Genomic DNA, 17602 nt, shown 5'->3' with positions numbered 1-17602 from the left:
TTTGTATTCTTTGTATTATAACTTATTTCTGCTTCTCCAAATGATTAAAAAAATTGCTTTATTGAAGTGGTACCATAGTAATGCATGTGGTAATTATACCCAAGGTATAATTAATCCATTATGCCTGTGGATAAATTGTATTCAAAGAGCATACAATATTTTATAGGTCTTGGAATTGTTTATATTGAGTTGTAGGGTTCCCCCCTTAAACTTGCATTTAAATGTGTTATATGTAAGGGTTGATTATTATCTTGAAGATCTGTGTCTGGGGCTAGAGTGATAGTACAGTGGGTGGGCATTCGCCTTGACCGGGACTGACCTGGGCTTGATCCCTTCTACCCTATATGGTCCCTGCAGACTGCCAGGAGTGATCCTTAAGTGCAGAGCTAGGAGTAAGTCCTAAGCACAGCTGGATGTCCCTCCGCATACCCTGAATTTGTATCTGTTTCCAAATTTAATTTGAATTCTAATTAAGTGTATAAAGTTTGTTTTTATTATAACACCATGATTTACCAAGTTGTTCATAAATACAGTTGTTTTAGGCATTAAATGTTCTACCGCCAGTCCCACCACCAATCTGCAGTGTGCCTTTCCCTTAACTGCTATCCCTAGTTTCCCACCCACCATCCCAGTCTGCCCAAATAATTGCAGGCACAAATGAATGACTTTGTTATGAAGTAAACAAAGGCAAATGGAATTATCAAAACTTATGTCAATTTGTGATCTTTATTTTTTTCCCTTTTTTGGGTTACACCTGGTGATGTGACTAGGGTTAGTCCTGGCTCTGCACTCAGAATTATTCTTGGTGGTACTCAGGGGGGCCATATGGAATGTCAGGGATGGAACCCGGGTCAGCTGTGTGCAGTGCCTTGCCCACTGTATTATCATTCAGGCCCCAATTTGCGATAATCATTATATCTCACAATGAGTCATTGTCTGCGGATGTACTGAGCTGATTAGTGCTAGTTCAGCCTTCTGCGTTATTGTTTAGGCTTGGTGGTCTTCTATGCAAATTTTCAATCAGATTTGCTGTGATCCTACTGGACTGACAGTACTATGAAATTTTGAGGTGTCATTTGGCCTTGTATGAGGTTGCACAATACAGGAGCCATAGATAAAGAACAGTTTGATGGCTTGGCTGTTTGATGAGGTTTGGTTGTGGAGCTGGGCCGTTTCTGTCAGAGGGTATTGGGTATCACTGAGACCTGCTCTGCCTTCAGGCAGAAAGGGGATGAATCTGCTTGTCCCTATTCTGAAAAGGACCCAGAATTCTCAGCCAGTTTGCCTGGGAAGATTTGGTGGTATCATGTTCTTTTAGAGATCTGAGACTGGGCTGCTTATCTGCCAGCGAGATGGAGCTGTCCCAAGTATAAAGTTCTTATTTAAAACTTTGTCCTTTCTTGCTAAAGGATATAACTCAGTATTTGGTATTTTAGATGCTCAGGTACGGTTTAGCTTCAATCCTTTTCTACCTCAGTCTCTAGGACCATTCATTGTCTTAACTCCTATCTTTCTGGCTTAGAGAATTTAAAAACAAAAATATGTACTTTTCAGATGTGCATTAGACTAGGAAATATGTACCTGTACATGCACAAAGAACCGTAGCAAATTTTATTTCAGTCTTTTTTTTATTTGCTCTGGGGTTGCGCCCAGCAGTAATCAGGGGACCATATGCAGTACCAGGGATTTAACCTGGACCCTCTGTATGCTCTTAGTCTGATGAACTATCGCTCTAGTCCTTATTCTAATTAGTCTTTTGAATGCTAAATTATAATGCTATTTCTTTGTCTTCAGTATGCTAAGAAAGTGTCTTCTTCTCTAGGAAATGGCAGCAGTGTCAGCATTTCTTCAGCCAGGAGCACCGAGGCCATACCCTGCGCATTACATGGATACAGCAATCCAGACATACAGGGATATCTGCAAGTAGGTGACTAGAATATTTACGTTCTGTTCATTTTGAGGTGAATTACACATTTATATTATTACTGGTTTCTATTTGGGCTTACTATCTTTGACCAGTTTTGGTTCAGGTCTGCCATTGCAGGGAGACAGCCTCAGGCTCCCAGGTCCAGGGCTGGTCTCCCAAACTACCCTCTGCTGCAGATGCAGGCTCTTAGTCCATACTGCTCTCTGGGCTTCTAATCAGTTGGCTAGATTGGTTCCCATAGTCCTTCCTCAAACTTCAGGTTCCTGTTGCAAATCTAAATTGTCTGTGCTTATGACCAGCTGACCAAATCAGGGGTTCTTAGGGCATTTGCCTGAGATTTGGTTGTAAAGAATATTAAAATTTGTGCATAAGTAGCCATCTGGAAGAAATGCATCATATTAGATGTGGACAAAAAGTGTAGTGTTTATGCCTTCTCCAGGTAGGTTATTCTCCAAGTCATCACATATTTACCAGCATGGAAGCTTTCTAGACCTTGTCTTCTTGGTTGTTGGAGGTGCCAGTACATAGAAGTGACTAACTCAATGACCACTGGTGATTGAACTTCTCTTTTAGCACTGGTCTCCATGGGTGTGAGGATTAGAATTTTTAACCCTCAAAACACAAACTGGCTGCTGAGGAAACCAGCCCCCACTCCCTGCCTTTTTAAAAATTGTGTTTCAACTGGCGGTGCTAGCCCACTTCTCCACTACTCCCAGATCTTTGCTCAGAAGTTATTCCCAGCAGTTCTCAGAGGACAGTGGAGTGTTGTCCCAAAGCTGAGCGTGCTCTCACGCAAAGCATGTACTCAGCCATTTATCTCTTCAGCCTAACATAAGTTGTTACTGTGTTGTTACTATGTTTGGCATATCGAATACATCAGGGGTAGCATGCCAGGCTCTGCCGTGCGGCGAGATACTCTCGGTAGCTTGCCGGGCTCTCCGAGAGGGGCGGAGGAATTGAACCCGGCTCAGCCAGGCTGGCTGCACACAAGGCAAATGCCCTACCGCTGTGCTATCACTCCAGCCCGAACATTAGACTTGTAAACTTAACGAATACACAGTAACTATGATTTAGGGGAAAAAGCATTGTAACACTAAAATTTTCTTGTCTTTCTCTATAGGAATATGGTATTGGCGGAAAGATGTGTATTGCTTAGTGCAGAAATCTTAAAAAGTCAAAGCAAATATTCAGAAGCTGCAGCTCTCTTAATACGGTTGACTAGTGAGGTATGAAACTACAATATTTGCTTATAGAATTTTATATTCTCTCGAGGTTGTATACAAAACATAGAGGGAAGATACCCTTGAGAATATATAAGTGGCTATGTTAGTTAACTGTTGAATTAATTGTAAATGCAATATTTTATAAGTTTTATGAATAATTTATTCACAGATTTTAAGTCTGTTATTACTGTTACATATTTAGCTTCTTCCATGAATTGGGTTCTGACCTATACATAAATAGCATGTAAAGCAGCATGTGCAATATTCCTAATAAAAGATTAGTACTTAAAAGTGAATTGTTGGAAAGTTACTATTCTTCACCAGGGTAAATTTAAAAAACAAAAAATTAAAAGCATTAAAAAAATCTGTGAATGTTTCAAAAGGGAGAAAAAGCAGTTCACTTTTAATTTCTATAGAGGGTTTATAGAATTCATTAAACTACATTGACTTTAAGTTTGTAAATAATGGTAGGGATTCCTTACCTTGTATGGGTGAAGACACATTTTTTTAAGGTGAACTTTGCTCCTCAACTGTTAATGCACAGTAGGGTTTTAATCCTTGAACCTTTGTACTTTTTACATATTTTAAAATGTCTGCAGTCATGATTTTTACTTGCAAAATCTGTGTTTTTCCCAAATCTCTCTTTAAACCTTAGATTTATCTGACCAGCTATCTTTTCAGATTACCAATATGGATGTTACTGGGGCACTTTTATTTTGTTTTGGGGCTATACTCAGTGGTACTCAGGACTTACTCCTGATTCTGCACTCAGAGGTCACTCCTGGTGGGCTCAGAGGACCTTCTGTAGAACCAGGCATCAAACCCAGGCTGGCCGCATGCAAGGCAAGCATGCTGGCCCCTCTAAGGCACCTTTAATTTGATATATTGGTAACTAAACTAACAAATTTTCTTATAGATAATGATCTTAACTTTTGTTATTTAGTACCTACTTCCTCATTTATTCAAGGCAGAAATTGCCTGAAATGCTCTGAGATTCACTATTCCTGGCAGTATAACATAACTGAGGAGTTTAACATTTTTTCTTCTTTCATTTTTGGTTATTGGGCTACACCTGGAAGTGCTTAGGGGCTTATTTCTGCATCTGTGTTCACGAATCACTCCTGGCAGACCTAGGGGAACCATAAGCAGTGCTGGGGATTGAACCGTGGTCAGCCAAATGCAAAGCAAATGTCCTGCCCTCTGTGTTGTTGCTCTGACCCTAAAATTTTTGCTTAAATATACTTTCCTTTTATATTTCTAAATAGTTTTTATTTTATTTTTTTAATCTATTATTGTACAAGTTCATGTCCTTAGTGTCCTTTAGTACTGTGCCCCTTTTGTCTTCCGGTAATTTATAATTCTGTTATATCAATCATGTTCTTTGGATAGTCTCAACAGTACCTAAGTTACTGTTTTATGTTCTTGCATAATACAGTATGTATAATACAATATGATCTGATTTGTCATGTTGATAATTATATTTAAGCTTAACTTTTTCTACATGCTTGCTTTGCCTTCTCTTGCTGTGTGTATGTGTGCATGTCGTGTGCGTGTGCATGCACGCACACATGTCGTGCATGTATGTATGTGTGGTGGTGGTGCTAAGGATGCTTTATACCTGCTTACCCCTAATGCCCCACAGTGCTTTTGACTTATGGTTTATGATTTACAAATGTTTGTTCAATTTAATCTGAAGAAGGTTTCTGTAAGTTAGACCTTACAGAACCTAATAAGATATAATTAGGTTTAGGGATGATACTAACATGTTTAATAATTCATAGTACTTATGTACTGAGCAATGTGAACAATTGCCAGAGGATTTAGTAAAGCTGAGTATGGGCTTTTGAATGTGCTGATGTTCCAGAGTATAATAAATGATGTTTACTTGGGTTTGATTCTGTTGCTCTTTTTCAACCCAGGGAATATCATTGAATGTAGAAAGATTTATGATTTAGGAAATTGGGAAATTTGCATTTTTAAAATTTTTTTGTTTTTATTTTATTTTTATTAGTGAAACACCATGAGGTACAGTTGTAGATTTAAAATTTTTTGTGCTTGGGTTTAGATTATGCAATGATCAAATACCCATCCCTCCACCAGTGCCCGTTTTCCACCACCATGGATAATATCCCCCCCACCCCCATCCTCCCCATCCCACCCTGCCTCTATGGCAGGGCATTCCCTTTTGTTCTCTCTCTCCTTTTGGGTGTTGTGGTCTGCAAAAGAGACTTTGAGTGGCAAACATGTTCAGTCCATAGTCTACTTTCAACATGCATCTCCCTTCCTGGGAGGATCCTCCAAACACCCTTTATTTGGTGCTCCCTTCTCTATCTGAACTGCCCTTTCCCCTAGAATGCCCGGCTGGCCTCTAAGCTATGGAGTAATCCTCCTGGTGCTGATCTCAGCTATTCTTGGGTATTAATCTCATATTTTGTTACTTTATATTCCCCAGATGAATGCAGTCTTTCTATGTCTATCCCTCTCTTTCTGATTCATTTCGCTTAGCATGGTACTTTCCATGTTGTACCACTTGTATGTAAATTTCATGACTTCATCTTTTCAGCTACATAGTACTCCATTGTGTAGATGTACCAAAGTTTCTTTAACCAGTCATCTGTTCTTGGGCACTCAGGTTTCTTTCAGTTTTTGGCTATTGTAAAGAGTGCTGCAATGAACAAACAAGTGCAGCTGTCACTTTGACTATACATTTTTGCCTCTCTGGGATATATTCCCAGGTGTGGTATTGCTGGGTCAAATGGGAGCTCAGTTTCTAACTTTTTGAGAATCGTCCATACTGTTTTCCAAAAGGGCTGAACCAGTCGGCATTCCCACCAACAGTGAAGGAGTGTCCCTTTCTCGCCACATCCGCGCCAGCATCGGTTGCTTTTGTTCTTTTGAATGTGGGCCAGTCTCTGAGGTGTGAGATGGTATCTCATTGTGGTTTTGTCCTGCATCTCCCTGATGATTAATGATGTAGAGCATTTTTTCTCATGTGCTTTTTTGCCATTCTGATTTCTTCTTTGAGAAAGTTTCTGTTCATTTCATTGCCCCATTTTTTGATGGGGTTGGATGTTTTCTTCTTGTGGAGTTTAACCAGTACTTTGTATATCCTTGTTATCAACCCCTTGTCAGATGTGTATTTGGTGAATATCCTTTCCCATTCTGTAGACTGTCTTTGTATTTTGGTCACTGTTTCTTTGGAGGTGCAGAAGCTTCTTAGTTTACGATAGTCCCATTTATCTATCTCTGTTTTCACTTGCTCGGCCAGTGGCGTGGCATCTTTGAAGATACCATTAGCTTCAATGTCATGGAGGGTTTTGCCAACTTTATCTTCAATGTACCTTATGGTTTCTGGTCTGATGTTGAGTTCTTTAATCCATTTTGATCTTACTTTTGTACATGGTATTAGGCAGAGTTCTGAGCCCATTTTGTTGCATGTAGCCGTCCAGTGATGCCAGCACAATTTGTTAAAGAGGCTTTCCTTACTCCACATTTCTTGCACCTTTATCAAAGATTAGATGATCATATGATTGAGGGGAGATGTCAGTGTATTCAACCCTATTCCATTGGTCTGCAGTTCTGTCTTTGTTCCAGTACCATGCTGTTTTAATTATTACTGCTTTGTAGTAGAGTTTGAAGTTAGGGAGGTTGATTCCTCCCATTTTCTTTTTCCCAAGAATTGCTTTACCTATTCGTGGGGGCTTATTGTTTCATATAAATTTCAGGAGTGTTTGCTCCATTTCTTTGAAGAATGTCATGGGTATCCTTATAGGGATTGCATTGAATTTATACAATGCTTTTGGTAGTATTGCCATTTTGACAATGTTAAGTCTCCTGACCCATGAGCAGGGATATCTTTCCATTTCCTCATGTCCTCTTTTATTTCCTGAAGTAGCATTTTGTAGTTTTCTTTGTACAAGTCCTTTACTTCCTTAGTTAAGCTGATTCCTAGGTACTTGATTTTCTGGGGCACAATTGTGAATGGGATTGTTTTTTTCATGTAGCTTTCTTTTCTCTCACTGTTTGCGTATAGGAAAGCCATGGACTTTTGAGTATTGATTTTTATAGCCTGCAACTTTACTATACAAGTCTTATTGTTTCTAGGAGTTTTTTGGTGGAGGTTATTGGGTTCTCTGAGTATAGTATCATATCTTCTGCGAATAGTGAGAGCTTGATTTCTTCCTTTACTACCTGAATGCCCTTAATATCTTTTTCTTGCCTAATTGCTATTGCAAGTACTTCCAGTACTATATTGAACAGCTGTGGAGAGAGTGGGCATCCTTGTCTCGTCCCTGATCTTAGAGGGAAGGCTCTCAGTTTTTCCCCATTGCGGATGATGCTTGCTGTAGGCTTGTGGTAGATGGCTTTCACTATGTTGAGGAAAGTCCCGTCTATACCCATTTTGGCTAGGGTTTTCATCATAAAGGGGTGCTGGATCTTGTCAAATGCTTTCTCTGCATCTATTGATATGATCATATGCTTTTTATCTTTTCCTTTGTTGCTATGATGGATTATGTTGATTGATTTCCGACCGTTAAACCATCCTTGCATCCCTGGGATGAATCCTACTTGGTCATGGTGTATGATAATTCTGCATTTTTAAGCTCTTAATTCTTCTCTTTCCCTTCTCTTTGTTTTCACATTGTCTCAAATTTGGTTAATTTATTTATTTTTGGACTTGGAGTGTTCAGGTTCTTACTCCTGTCTCTGTGCTCAGGGATCACTCTTGGTGGACTGGACCATATTAGGTGTCAGATATCACATCTGTATCAGCTGCATGCAAGGCAAATGTTCTACTAGCTACACTATCACTCTGGATCCTGGATTATTTATTTTGTTACAAATTCTAGGGAATCATTTCATATACAGCCTTACGGGAGCAAGCAGTGGTACATTTCCGCAGAAACAATATTTTCTTAAAAAATTTTTTTTGTGGGGTGGATGAAATATATGAGAACATAAGGAAAAAATCATGATGTAGAAGCATCAAAGCATTGCCACAGACCAGGGAAAAAGGGTGACGACTGGTCAGTGGCTAGAAAATATCACAAGGCTTGGGGGTGGAAGGTAGTTAAGATAGGGAGGATCAATTATGACAGCACTGGTTGGAAATGAACACTCTGGAAAGGAACTGTGTATTGAAAGTAGATAAAGGAATATTCATGACAACCTCTCAGTATCTGTATTGCAAACCATAATGCCTAAAATGAGAGAGAAGAGAAAGAGAGACAGAGGAGAGGTGCTGCCTTGCAAAGAGGCAGGTGGGCGTCGGGGATGGGAGGGCTTGGAGGAGTGGGAGGGAAACTGGGGACACTGGTGCTGGGAAATTACACTGGTGGAGGGATGTTAAAATTATTATATGAGCAAGATTTATAGGTTGGAGCTCCTGTTTTTAGGTTATCACAATTTTTTAAATTACTTTACAGCATATGTAATAGCCTTGTCATTATCATAGTTACGGATTTTATTTCTCTTTTCATTTAAAACCTCTGCATTATGGTTAAAACTATTACTGTAAAATTCTTTAGTTTTAATCATCAGGGAGATGCAGACAGATCAAAACAACAATGAGATATCTCATACCACAGAGACTGACCCACATCCAAAAAAAACAAAGGCAGCTGGTGTTGGCGTGGATGTGGGAAGAAAGGGACTCTCCTTCACTGCTGTTGGGAATGCCAACTAGTTTAGCCAATTTAAAACAGTATGAACGATTCTCAAAAAAATGAGAAACTGAGCTCCCATTTGACCCAGCAGCACCACTCCTAGGAATATATTCCAGAGAGGCCAAAAACTACATCTGAAGTGACATCTGCACTTGTATGTTCAATGCTGCACTGTTTGCAATAGCCAAAATCTAGAAAAACCCGAGTGCCTGAGAACAGATGGCTGGCTAAAGAAACTTTGTCCATTCCTCCATTCCAAATTTGTTTGTGAATTTCATGATGAAGTCATGAAATTTGCATACAAGTTTGCAAATTTCATGATGAAGTCATGAAATTTGCATACAAGTTTGCAAATTTCATGATGAAGTCATGAAATTTGCGTACAAGTGATTCTACATGGAAAATATGCTAAGTGAAATGAGTCAAAAAGAGAGGTACAGACATAGACTGTCTGTACACACTCATCTGGGGAATATAAAGTAAGAGAATGGGAGATGCACACCCAAGAATAGTTGAGATAGTTCCCAGGAGGTCTGCTTCATGGCTTGGAAGCCGGCAGCACGTGCTGGGGGAAAAGGCAGCTCGTATAGAGAAGGGAACACCAAGTAAAGGGGGTTTGGAGGATTCACTCGGGATGTGAGATGTGTGCTGACAGTAGACTATAGACCAAACACAATGGCCACTCAGTACCTCTATTGCAAACCACAACACCCTAAAGGAAAGAGAGAGCAAAAGGGAATGCCCTGCCCTGCCACAGAGGCGGGACCAGACAGGAGGATGGGGTGTGGGGGTGGGGCTACTGGGATTGTTGGTGGTCGAGAATGGGCACTGGTGGAGGGATGGGTACTTGATCATTGTATAACTGAAACCCAAGCATGAAAGTTTGTAAGTCTACAAATGTACTATTAAAAACAAAAAATTAAAAAATAAATTCTTTGGTTTTCTTCCATCAACATTGATGGCATTTATCATTCTTTCCAGGGCTATTTGTTTTAGCAAGGATTTACCATTTTATAGGTATCACTATCAGGGACAGGGACTTTGTGAACAAAACTGTAGGGAGTTTTGAAAACATACTCAGCTTTGCAGATTATTTTTTCTCAGATGACAGTTTTATTATTGCCTACAGCAAATTTTAGTTAAGCCATGGACTTGCAGGTCTTTCCTATATTACTCCTTGTTTTAAATTTGAGTATATTTAGTGTTTATTGTTCTGTTTTTACTGGATTGCATATTTTTATAGTATAAATTATATGTGTATTTATGGCAGTGTATGTGCAATTGTTTATACATGTTAATAAACTTGAAAAATATATAGTATTAAAACTATTGAGAAGCCTAACAAAAATTATAGCTAGATGTGCAGCTAAAATTTTAGATGCCTTATGTGTTAAAATTATTATGCTACAAAATGAGTAAGAATAGATAGGAGTAGAACAAAATGAGCATTTTATTACGTACAATATATGTCCTTTAAAATTGATGGGAGTTTTTTGTTGTACTTTATGTAATGTTGGATAGTTTAACTGTTAAGGTTGAAAATTTACCTTATTAATACATAAAATGGCTGGAGCGATAGCACAGTGGGTAGGGCATTTGCCTTGCACGTGGCCGACCCGGGTTCAATTCCTCCATCCCTCTCAGAGAGCCCGGCAAGCTACCGAGAGTAGCCCGCCCCCATAGCAGAGCCTGGCAAGCTCCCCGTGGCATATTCAATATGCCAAAAACAGTAACAGCAAGTCTCTAAATGGAGATGTTACTGGTGCCCACTCAAGCAAATTGATGAACAACTTTTGAGGGCAGTGCTAGAATACATACAATATTTCCTTTTTTTAGTATAATACAAAAATAAAATCATTATAAAAAATGAAGCCAAAAAACATAGAGCATCTTTTAAAATTTAGTAATGTTACCTTTTTTCAGTTCCATTAATATTTTGAAACCATAAAGATAACTAAAGAACAATATCTTTCATTTCCAAACAGCAAAGTACTACTTGAAAATGTATGGCAAAGACTAATAATTGATGTTTACAAAGAACTCAAGAGTAGATAATTACAAAACCCCATTTGCAAAAGTAGGAAGTTCCCAGAAAAAAAAAACCCTTAAACATATTAAAATGATTGCATTTCTATTAAGCATATGTATGTTTAAGAACAAAGTGTTATTTTTCTTAAAGAGCTAAAAGTAGTTTTTTGTTGACTTGAATACAGTACTTTTTGTGGTCTGGTTATTAGAATTTTAAGTATATGAGTGACTCATCAAGTCAGTCCTATCTGTCTATTAAAATACTTGTTTAATATTACGCAAAATATTTTTAACTTTAATTAATTAATTAATTAATTGTGTTTTGGGTCATGCCTGGCAATGCACTCAGGAATTATTCCTGGTGGTGCCCGGGGGACCATATGGGATGCTGGGGATTGAACCTCGGTTGACTGCGTGCAAGGCGAATGACCTACCCGCAGTACTATTGCTCCAACCCCTACTCAAAATATTTTTGTAAGTGTTTATTGAAACTTTTTATATTTATAAAAACTTACAAGTATTAAATAAAGACTATATGGTATAATTCATATATAGTGGAATACAATGCACAATTAAAGGAAAAGAGAGTAGATATCTTGGAAAGAAATCTGTGATATTAACTTTAGAAAGCAAGATTAGGGCTGGGGAGATAGTATTGGAGGTTAGACCACTTGTCTTTCATGAGTCTGCAGTGACCACAGCCCACTGATCAGATCTCAGATCCTGAGCATCCCATATAGTCTCCTGAGTTAGGCATCATTTCTGAGTACAGAGCCAGAAACAGCCACTGATATGACCTCCCCACCCCCTAAAGTATACTCTGAACAATACCATTTATGTTTTTAAAAGAATGGATATATAAAATGCGTATTTGTATTTGGGCTGGAGTGATAGCACAGCGGGTAGGGCATTTGCCTTGCACGCTGCCGACACGGTCGACCTGAGTTCTTTCCTCTGCCCTCTCGGAGAGCCCGGCAAGTTACCGAGAGTATCTCGTCCACTTGACAAAGCCTGGCAAGCTACCCGTGATGTATTCGATATGCCAAACACAGTCACAAGTCTCACAATGTTACTGGGACCACTCGAGCAAATCGATGAACAACGGAAGGACAGTGACAGTGACACCTGAACAATGAACATGTCACTGGTTCTCTGACATATATTTGTTTTGATGGTCGCAGAAAGACAAGAATGAGTTAATAGTTGTAGTTTGTTTCCATAACTACAGAGGAAGAAACACCAGTTTTATTGTTTGAAACTAATTTATAAGTACATTATCCTACATATTTCCAAAGTTTTTATAATTTAAATTTTATAATTTAATTTTTATAATTTAAAAAATTTGTTTATGATATAACCATGTAATGTGTGTGTGTATGTATATGTGATAAAACATCTGTTTAGAAGAGAGAAGTGGCACATATAAACGCTAGAGAGTTTAAATTCCTGGTGTAAATCATTTGAGGTGTGAGATAGGAAAGATGTTTACTATTTTTTAACATTGAACATATTGCTAATTTTTCACACAACATTTTTTTGTGCTGGACTAAGCCCTGAGCCCAGTCAGGTTTAGCCCCCAAAACAAAAATAAGTTTTAGAAAATAAGAAGCAGCCTAATCTCCCCAACAGTTTATTGATTTTATATCCCTGATTTTGCCGCTTACTAGCTTTTGGGTCTTAATTTTTAAAAAAATCATCTGATTATTTAGTTTTTATTATATAAGGTAAGAGATAATGATATCTACTGTTTACTGAATACAGATCTGTTTTAACTCTAATAAAATTTTATGGTTGCTACAGGAGATAGTTATTATATTAATGGTCAATGAACACTTTTTAACGTAACTATAATCTGTTGAAATTATTGCATTTAAAGTCAATCTTTTCTATTTGCAACTTTCCCTGGGGAAAATAATGGCAGCAGAACACATGGAAGGGCATGGTAAGTTCAGCTTGAGAATAGCTGAAAACCTAGAGAAAGTTTTGATGAAAATGTTGTTGATACGTTATCAGCAACCTTCAGTACTTTCTCAGTTATTTCTAAAATGATTATAGCTCTTTCACTTGAAAGGTTGACTTTAAGGGAGATGACATAAATGGAGGATGTGATTTTTTTTGTAGACAGTGTTGCAAAAGTGGATTGAAGTAAAAGCTAGTTTGAATTGCACCATTTACTCTTACACTAACAGTAGGTGATGAAAGAATGGCAGCCCTCTGAACTTGAATATAAAGCAGTCATTTTGGCCCTTTTGAATAATAACAGAAAATGAGAATTTCTTTTAAATAGAGCAAAACTTTATAGATGAAAAGTAGTAGATTAGATTATTACATAATCTACACACATTCTGTTTTCTCTTTCGGACAGATGAAAATAAGATATTTGATGGCATAGATTGATTTTTCAGAAGAAATTAGATTGGTGTGAATTCTTCCCTGCCCCCTGCTCCTCTTTTTTTTTTTTAATAATCAGTATACCACTATTAAAATTTCAGTATATCAATATACCTTGCCCTTTGAAGGGGGATTTGTTTCTTCAGAGCTTTATGACATGGCATATATATTAGAATCAGACACTTGCCTTTATGAATAACAAAAAAAACTAATGGTAGAGAATATTTTGAAGGATTAAAAATGGCTTACTGAAAGAATCAAGATTGGATTTCCCCTTGCTCTTTACTCTCAGATTTTCTAAGTTAAAACAGTGAATGTGCTATAAATGTTTTAAGAAAATAAATATTTTTTTACCAGTTATCACTTTACTTATAATTTTATGAAACTAACCTTTCTTTTAAACATTCAATAGGATTCTGATCTTCGAAGTGCACTTCTTTTGGAACAGGCAGCACATTGCTTTATAAACATGAAGAGTCCCATGGTTAGAAAATATGCATTTCATATGATATTGGCAGGCCATCGGTTTAGTAAAGCAGGGCAGGTGAGTGCATGTTTCAAAAGAAAATAAGTTATTAGAACTAATAATTTGAAAATAAATTGTTTTGAGGTAATGTGTTACATTGTTAAGGGCTAGGAATTTGGATTTATACAAATCTGGGTTTAAATCTTGTTTTATTTACAACTTACCTTTGATCAAGTTACGGTTCTCAGGGTTTTATTTATACAGTTTGGAATTTTGCCCACATCTTTGTGGCAGTTAAACAGATTAAGTATGGGAAGGATCAGATACCAACTATCCTAAACAGTGATTTTTCTCTCCTCTTGCTCTTTGGTCTTTTGTTGTCTAGGGTGCCTTGTAATGAGACTTAATCAATGTTTAATGCGTAGAAGGCGTTGGTTTTTTTCCTGAAAGCAGTTGGGGTGGAGAGCCCTTAGAGTGATCTCTTCTTCCCCTCTTGTCCATAAAATGTTAGATGGAGGATCTCTGCTAGAGATTCAGAGTATAGCAGTAATTAAATGGTGGTTTACTACAAGTGTAGCTGGGAATGTAGATTATACTCCCCTCTGTATTCTAGAGATTCTTCTAGGAGCGAATAGACTCATAAAGTCAACATGTTCCTCTCTGTTCAGGAGCTTCTAATCTAATTTTAAAATTTTATGAACATACAAAAACATTTTTCAGTTTGCTAACCGAAATAATTAGTACTTAAATTATGTGTTATTAAAGAGGTATGAAAAGGCTGTTTAAAAATTACTACTTTAATGAACCATATTTTTTTTAATCAACATTTTAAGAATAGGTCTTTTACTCTTGTCTTTTGGAAATTGTGAAAATCAGAAAGTCTGTGATTATTTTATATTAGATCGCAGACATTACAGATATTCATAAAATTAAATTTTGGCAGGAGCCTCCCAAGCAGTACCAGGGCATCCCAAAGCCACTTATGTAACTGCTTGGTCTAGCTGGGTGGGTCTGCTCCTTTGACTGGTGGTTTTGCTAGGGCCATGCCCTGAGGTGCTGGGGACCAACAGGACATTCTGCTGCAGCACTTTGCGGGGGTCATTCTGTGCTGGTTTCCACATGCAGAGCATGTGCTCCAGCCCTTTGAGCTATCTATGCAATCCTTAAAAGGGATTTTTTGCTTTTGGGGGGTAGTGGTTGGGAGAACCATGTGTTGCTGAGGATTGAACCCAGGACTTCTGTCTGTAGGACCTGTGCATTATGCTCCAGCCCACTGAGCCATCTTCTTCTTCCCTGAATTTAAACATTTTTTTTTTTTATAATAGTGGATATATTCCAGGAATTGGAAAATTTCAGACTTTAAAGGGGTGGGTCCTAGGACACAAGAACTTGTAACCATTATTTTTTACAGTTCTTTCTCCCACATTGAATATAAATGCAACTGAAACATTCTCCCACTGAATACCCTTGCTTAAAACGTTCTGTTAAGGACTGGAATGATCGTACAGTGGATAGGGCGCTTGCTTTGTATGTGTCTGACCCAGGTTTGATCCCCAGCACCCCATTGTCAGGTGAGACCCAAAAGGCGGAAAACAAAAAAAGATACATTTGTTTACTGCGCTAGTAATCATCTCTAGTGTAATCTTTTTTCTTTTCTTTTCTTTTTGGGTCACACCTGGAGATGTACAGGGTTTATTCCTGGGTCTGCACTCAGGAATTACCCGTGGCAGTGCTTAGGGGACCATATGGGATGCTGGGAATCGAACCAGGTCGGCTGCATGCAAGGCAAATGCCCTACCCGCTGTACTATTGCTCCAGCCCTCTAGTGTAATCTTGACTTCTCAGACTTGTTCCCTTGACAGTACATGTTTATGTGCTTCATGGCTTTTTGGTGTGTGTGTGTATTTTGCCAGGAATGACATCTACCACTGGTTTCTTTTTAATTCGTAAATTATAAAGGGGGTTCCATAAATGTTTATGTTCCTTATCATACAACAGAGGAGGAGAAATCACTAGTTTATTGTGCAGGCATTTATATTTTCTACCCATGAGCAATGTATATTTTAATACTTAGTTTTGTTTCTTACAGAAAAAGCATGCTTTGCGTTGCTATTGTCAAGCCATGCAAGTTTACAAAGGAAAAGGCTGGTCTCTTGCTGAGGATCATATCAACTTCACCATCGGGCGCCAGTCATATACTCTTAGGCAACTAGACAACGCTGTGTCTGCTTTTAGACACATTTTAATCAATGAAAGTAAACAGTCTGCTGCTCAGCAAGGGGCCTTCCTCAGAGAGTACCTTTATGTTTACAAGGTATTTTTTGGAATATATATCATAATATAATAAAGAGTTAAATATAATAACATTTAACTGTTTTCAGCACAAAACGTATTCAGTATTATCTAGTAGGAAGCTAATGAAGTGGTTTTATTAGAACTATGTAATTGTCTCTCATAGTAAAGTATGGCAGGCTAGACTTTTTGGTTGCCTGAGTTACATTGCCCTCTACTTTTAGTTTGTTTGTTTTGGGGCCACACCCATGGTGCTCTGAGCATACTCCTGACTGTGTGCTCTGGGATCACTTCTGGCAGGACCTTGAGTGCCGTTATGGGGTGCTGGGGATCGAACCTGGGTCAGCTCCATGCAAGTCAAGCGCCCTGCCTTCTGTACTCTTTTCTCTGGCCCCTGCCCTCTACATTTTTTAACTTTATTTATTGGGGGTGGGGGGTACGTGGTAGTGCTTAGGGATTACTCCTGGCGGGCTCAGGGGGCCATATGGGATGCTGGGGAACAAATCTGGGTCAGCCACATGGAAGGCAAACATCCTACCTGCAGCACTATCACTCTGGCCCCTGCCTGCTGTGTTAAATAAATAAATAAAAAGTAATGCCCACTTAAAGTTGGATTTGTGATTGCTCTTTGGAATGTTGAAGAAGAAGGACATAGCTGAGGTAGTTGATGGTTCGGAGAGAGTTGAAGGAGGGATAAAGTTCTTGTCTTTTACGTGACTGATCCCAGTGGTTCCCAAAGCCTTGCCAGAAGTAAGCCCTGAGCATAGCCTATGTTAATAAAGAGCGACAGTGTTTTGGGGATATATTTCAACAGGTTAAGCTGTGTTCTTTACGTGCGTGACACCTGGGTTCAGTACCCAGTAACACATGATACTCAATCGCTACTAGACGCAGCAGAAGGAGGAATAGAGGGACAGAGCCAGGAGTTGACCCTCAGCATTGTTGGGTGTGGCCAAAAATTAACCAAAATGGCTGTCTTAAAATTCTTTTCTTGGTCTATAAATAGTGAATATTATGTAAGCCTTACAGAAAATGATTACCATTTTATTTTTTGTTTGAAATTTTATGGGTTAGAATTTGACAGATAGCATGGCTTGGAATGAGTTACAGGGATAAAATTGCTTATCAAATAATGTTTTCAGTTTAACATCTATCTAAGAGAGCCAACTAGCTGAATAACCTTAAGAAGATTCTGTTGCGTCAGGATAAATGATACCTAAAGTTCTTTTTATTTGGAAAATTTGATAACTCTTATATTAAGTTAAGTTGATATCTGAGGCTGTAGCTCAGTGGTAGAGCACTTTCTTTCTGTGTGTGAGGCCCTGGGTCCAATTCCTGGCACTGTAATTCTCCTCCTCCTCTTCCTCCTCATCATCATAAAAAAGTTGGTGCATGATGCAAGGGGTGGTCACACACTTGGTGATGCTTCCGCAGTTGGCTGTCTTGCACTGGTTGTGATGTGCCAGGGATCAGGCTCATGCTTGGTTGTAGTGCCAGAGATTCGACTTGAAAAATTGAACTCACTGGCCTCACACATGGCATAGTAGGTGTTCTGCCATTGCACCATATCCTGTCCTCAAATGAGTAATTTTTTTCTCCAGTAGTACTT

The 17602-nt window shown here is 38.5% G+C and overlaps 1 protein-coding gene across 7 annotated transcripts in view; it reads left to right on the top strand.

The window, feature by feature from the left end:
- The window catches only part of TRAPPC8 (trafficking protein particle complex subunit 8), a 92529-nt gene that overhangs the window by 33949 nt on the left and 40978 nt on the right, over positions 1 to 17602 (top strand). For 3 of the 7 annotated variants that reach the window (XM_056137895.1, XM_056137891.1, XM_056137890.1), the window contains 5 exons: positions 1823 to 1923; positions 3048 to 3153; positions 12766 to 12786; positions 13648 to 13779; positions 15791 to 16015. In XM_056137895.1, the coding sequence (XP_055993870.1) occupies positions 1823 to 1923; positions 3048 to 3153; positions 12766 to 12786; positions 13648 to 13779; positions 15791 to 16015 (585 nt within the window). The remainder of the gene's footprint in view (positions 1 to 1822; positions 1924 to 3047; positions 3154 to 12765; positions 12787 to 13647; positions 13780 to 15790; positions 16016 to 17602) is intronic. The other 4 variants (XM_056137897.1, XM_056137896.1, XM_056137894.1 and 1 more) reach the window with 2 other exon arrangements.

This window comes from Sorex fumeus, unplaced genomic scaffold (genome assembly GCF_029834395.1).
Source record: "Sorex fumeus unplaced genomic scaffold, SorFum_2.1 ptg000128l, whole genome shotgun sequence".
NCBI lineage: Eukaryota > Metazoa > Chordata > Mammalia > Eulipotyphla > Soricidae > Sorex > Sorex fumeus.
The sequence above is the reverse complement of the archived record's forward strand: the minus strand, read 5'-3'. Positions and strand labels throughout refer to the sequence as shown.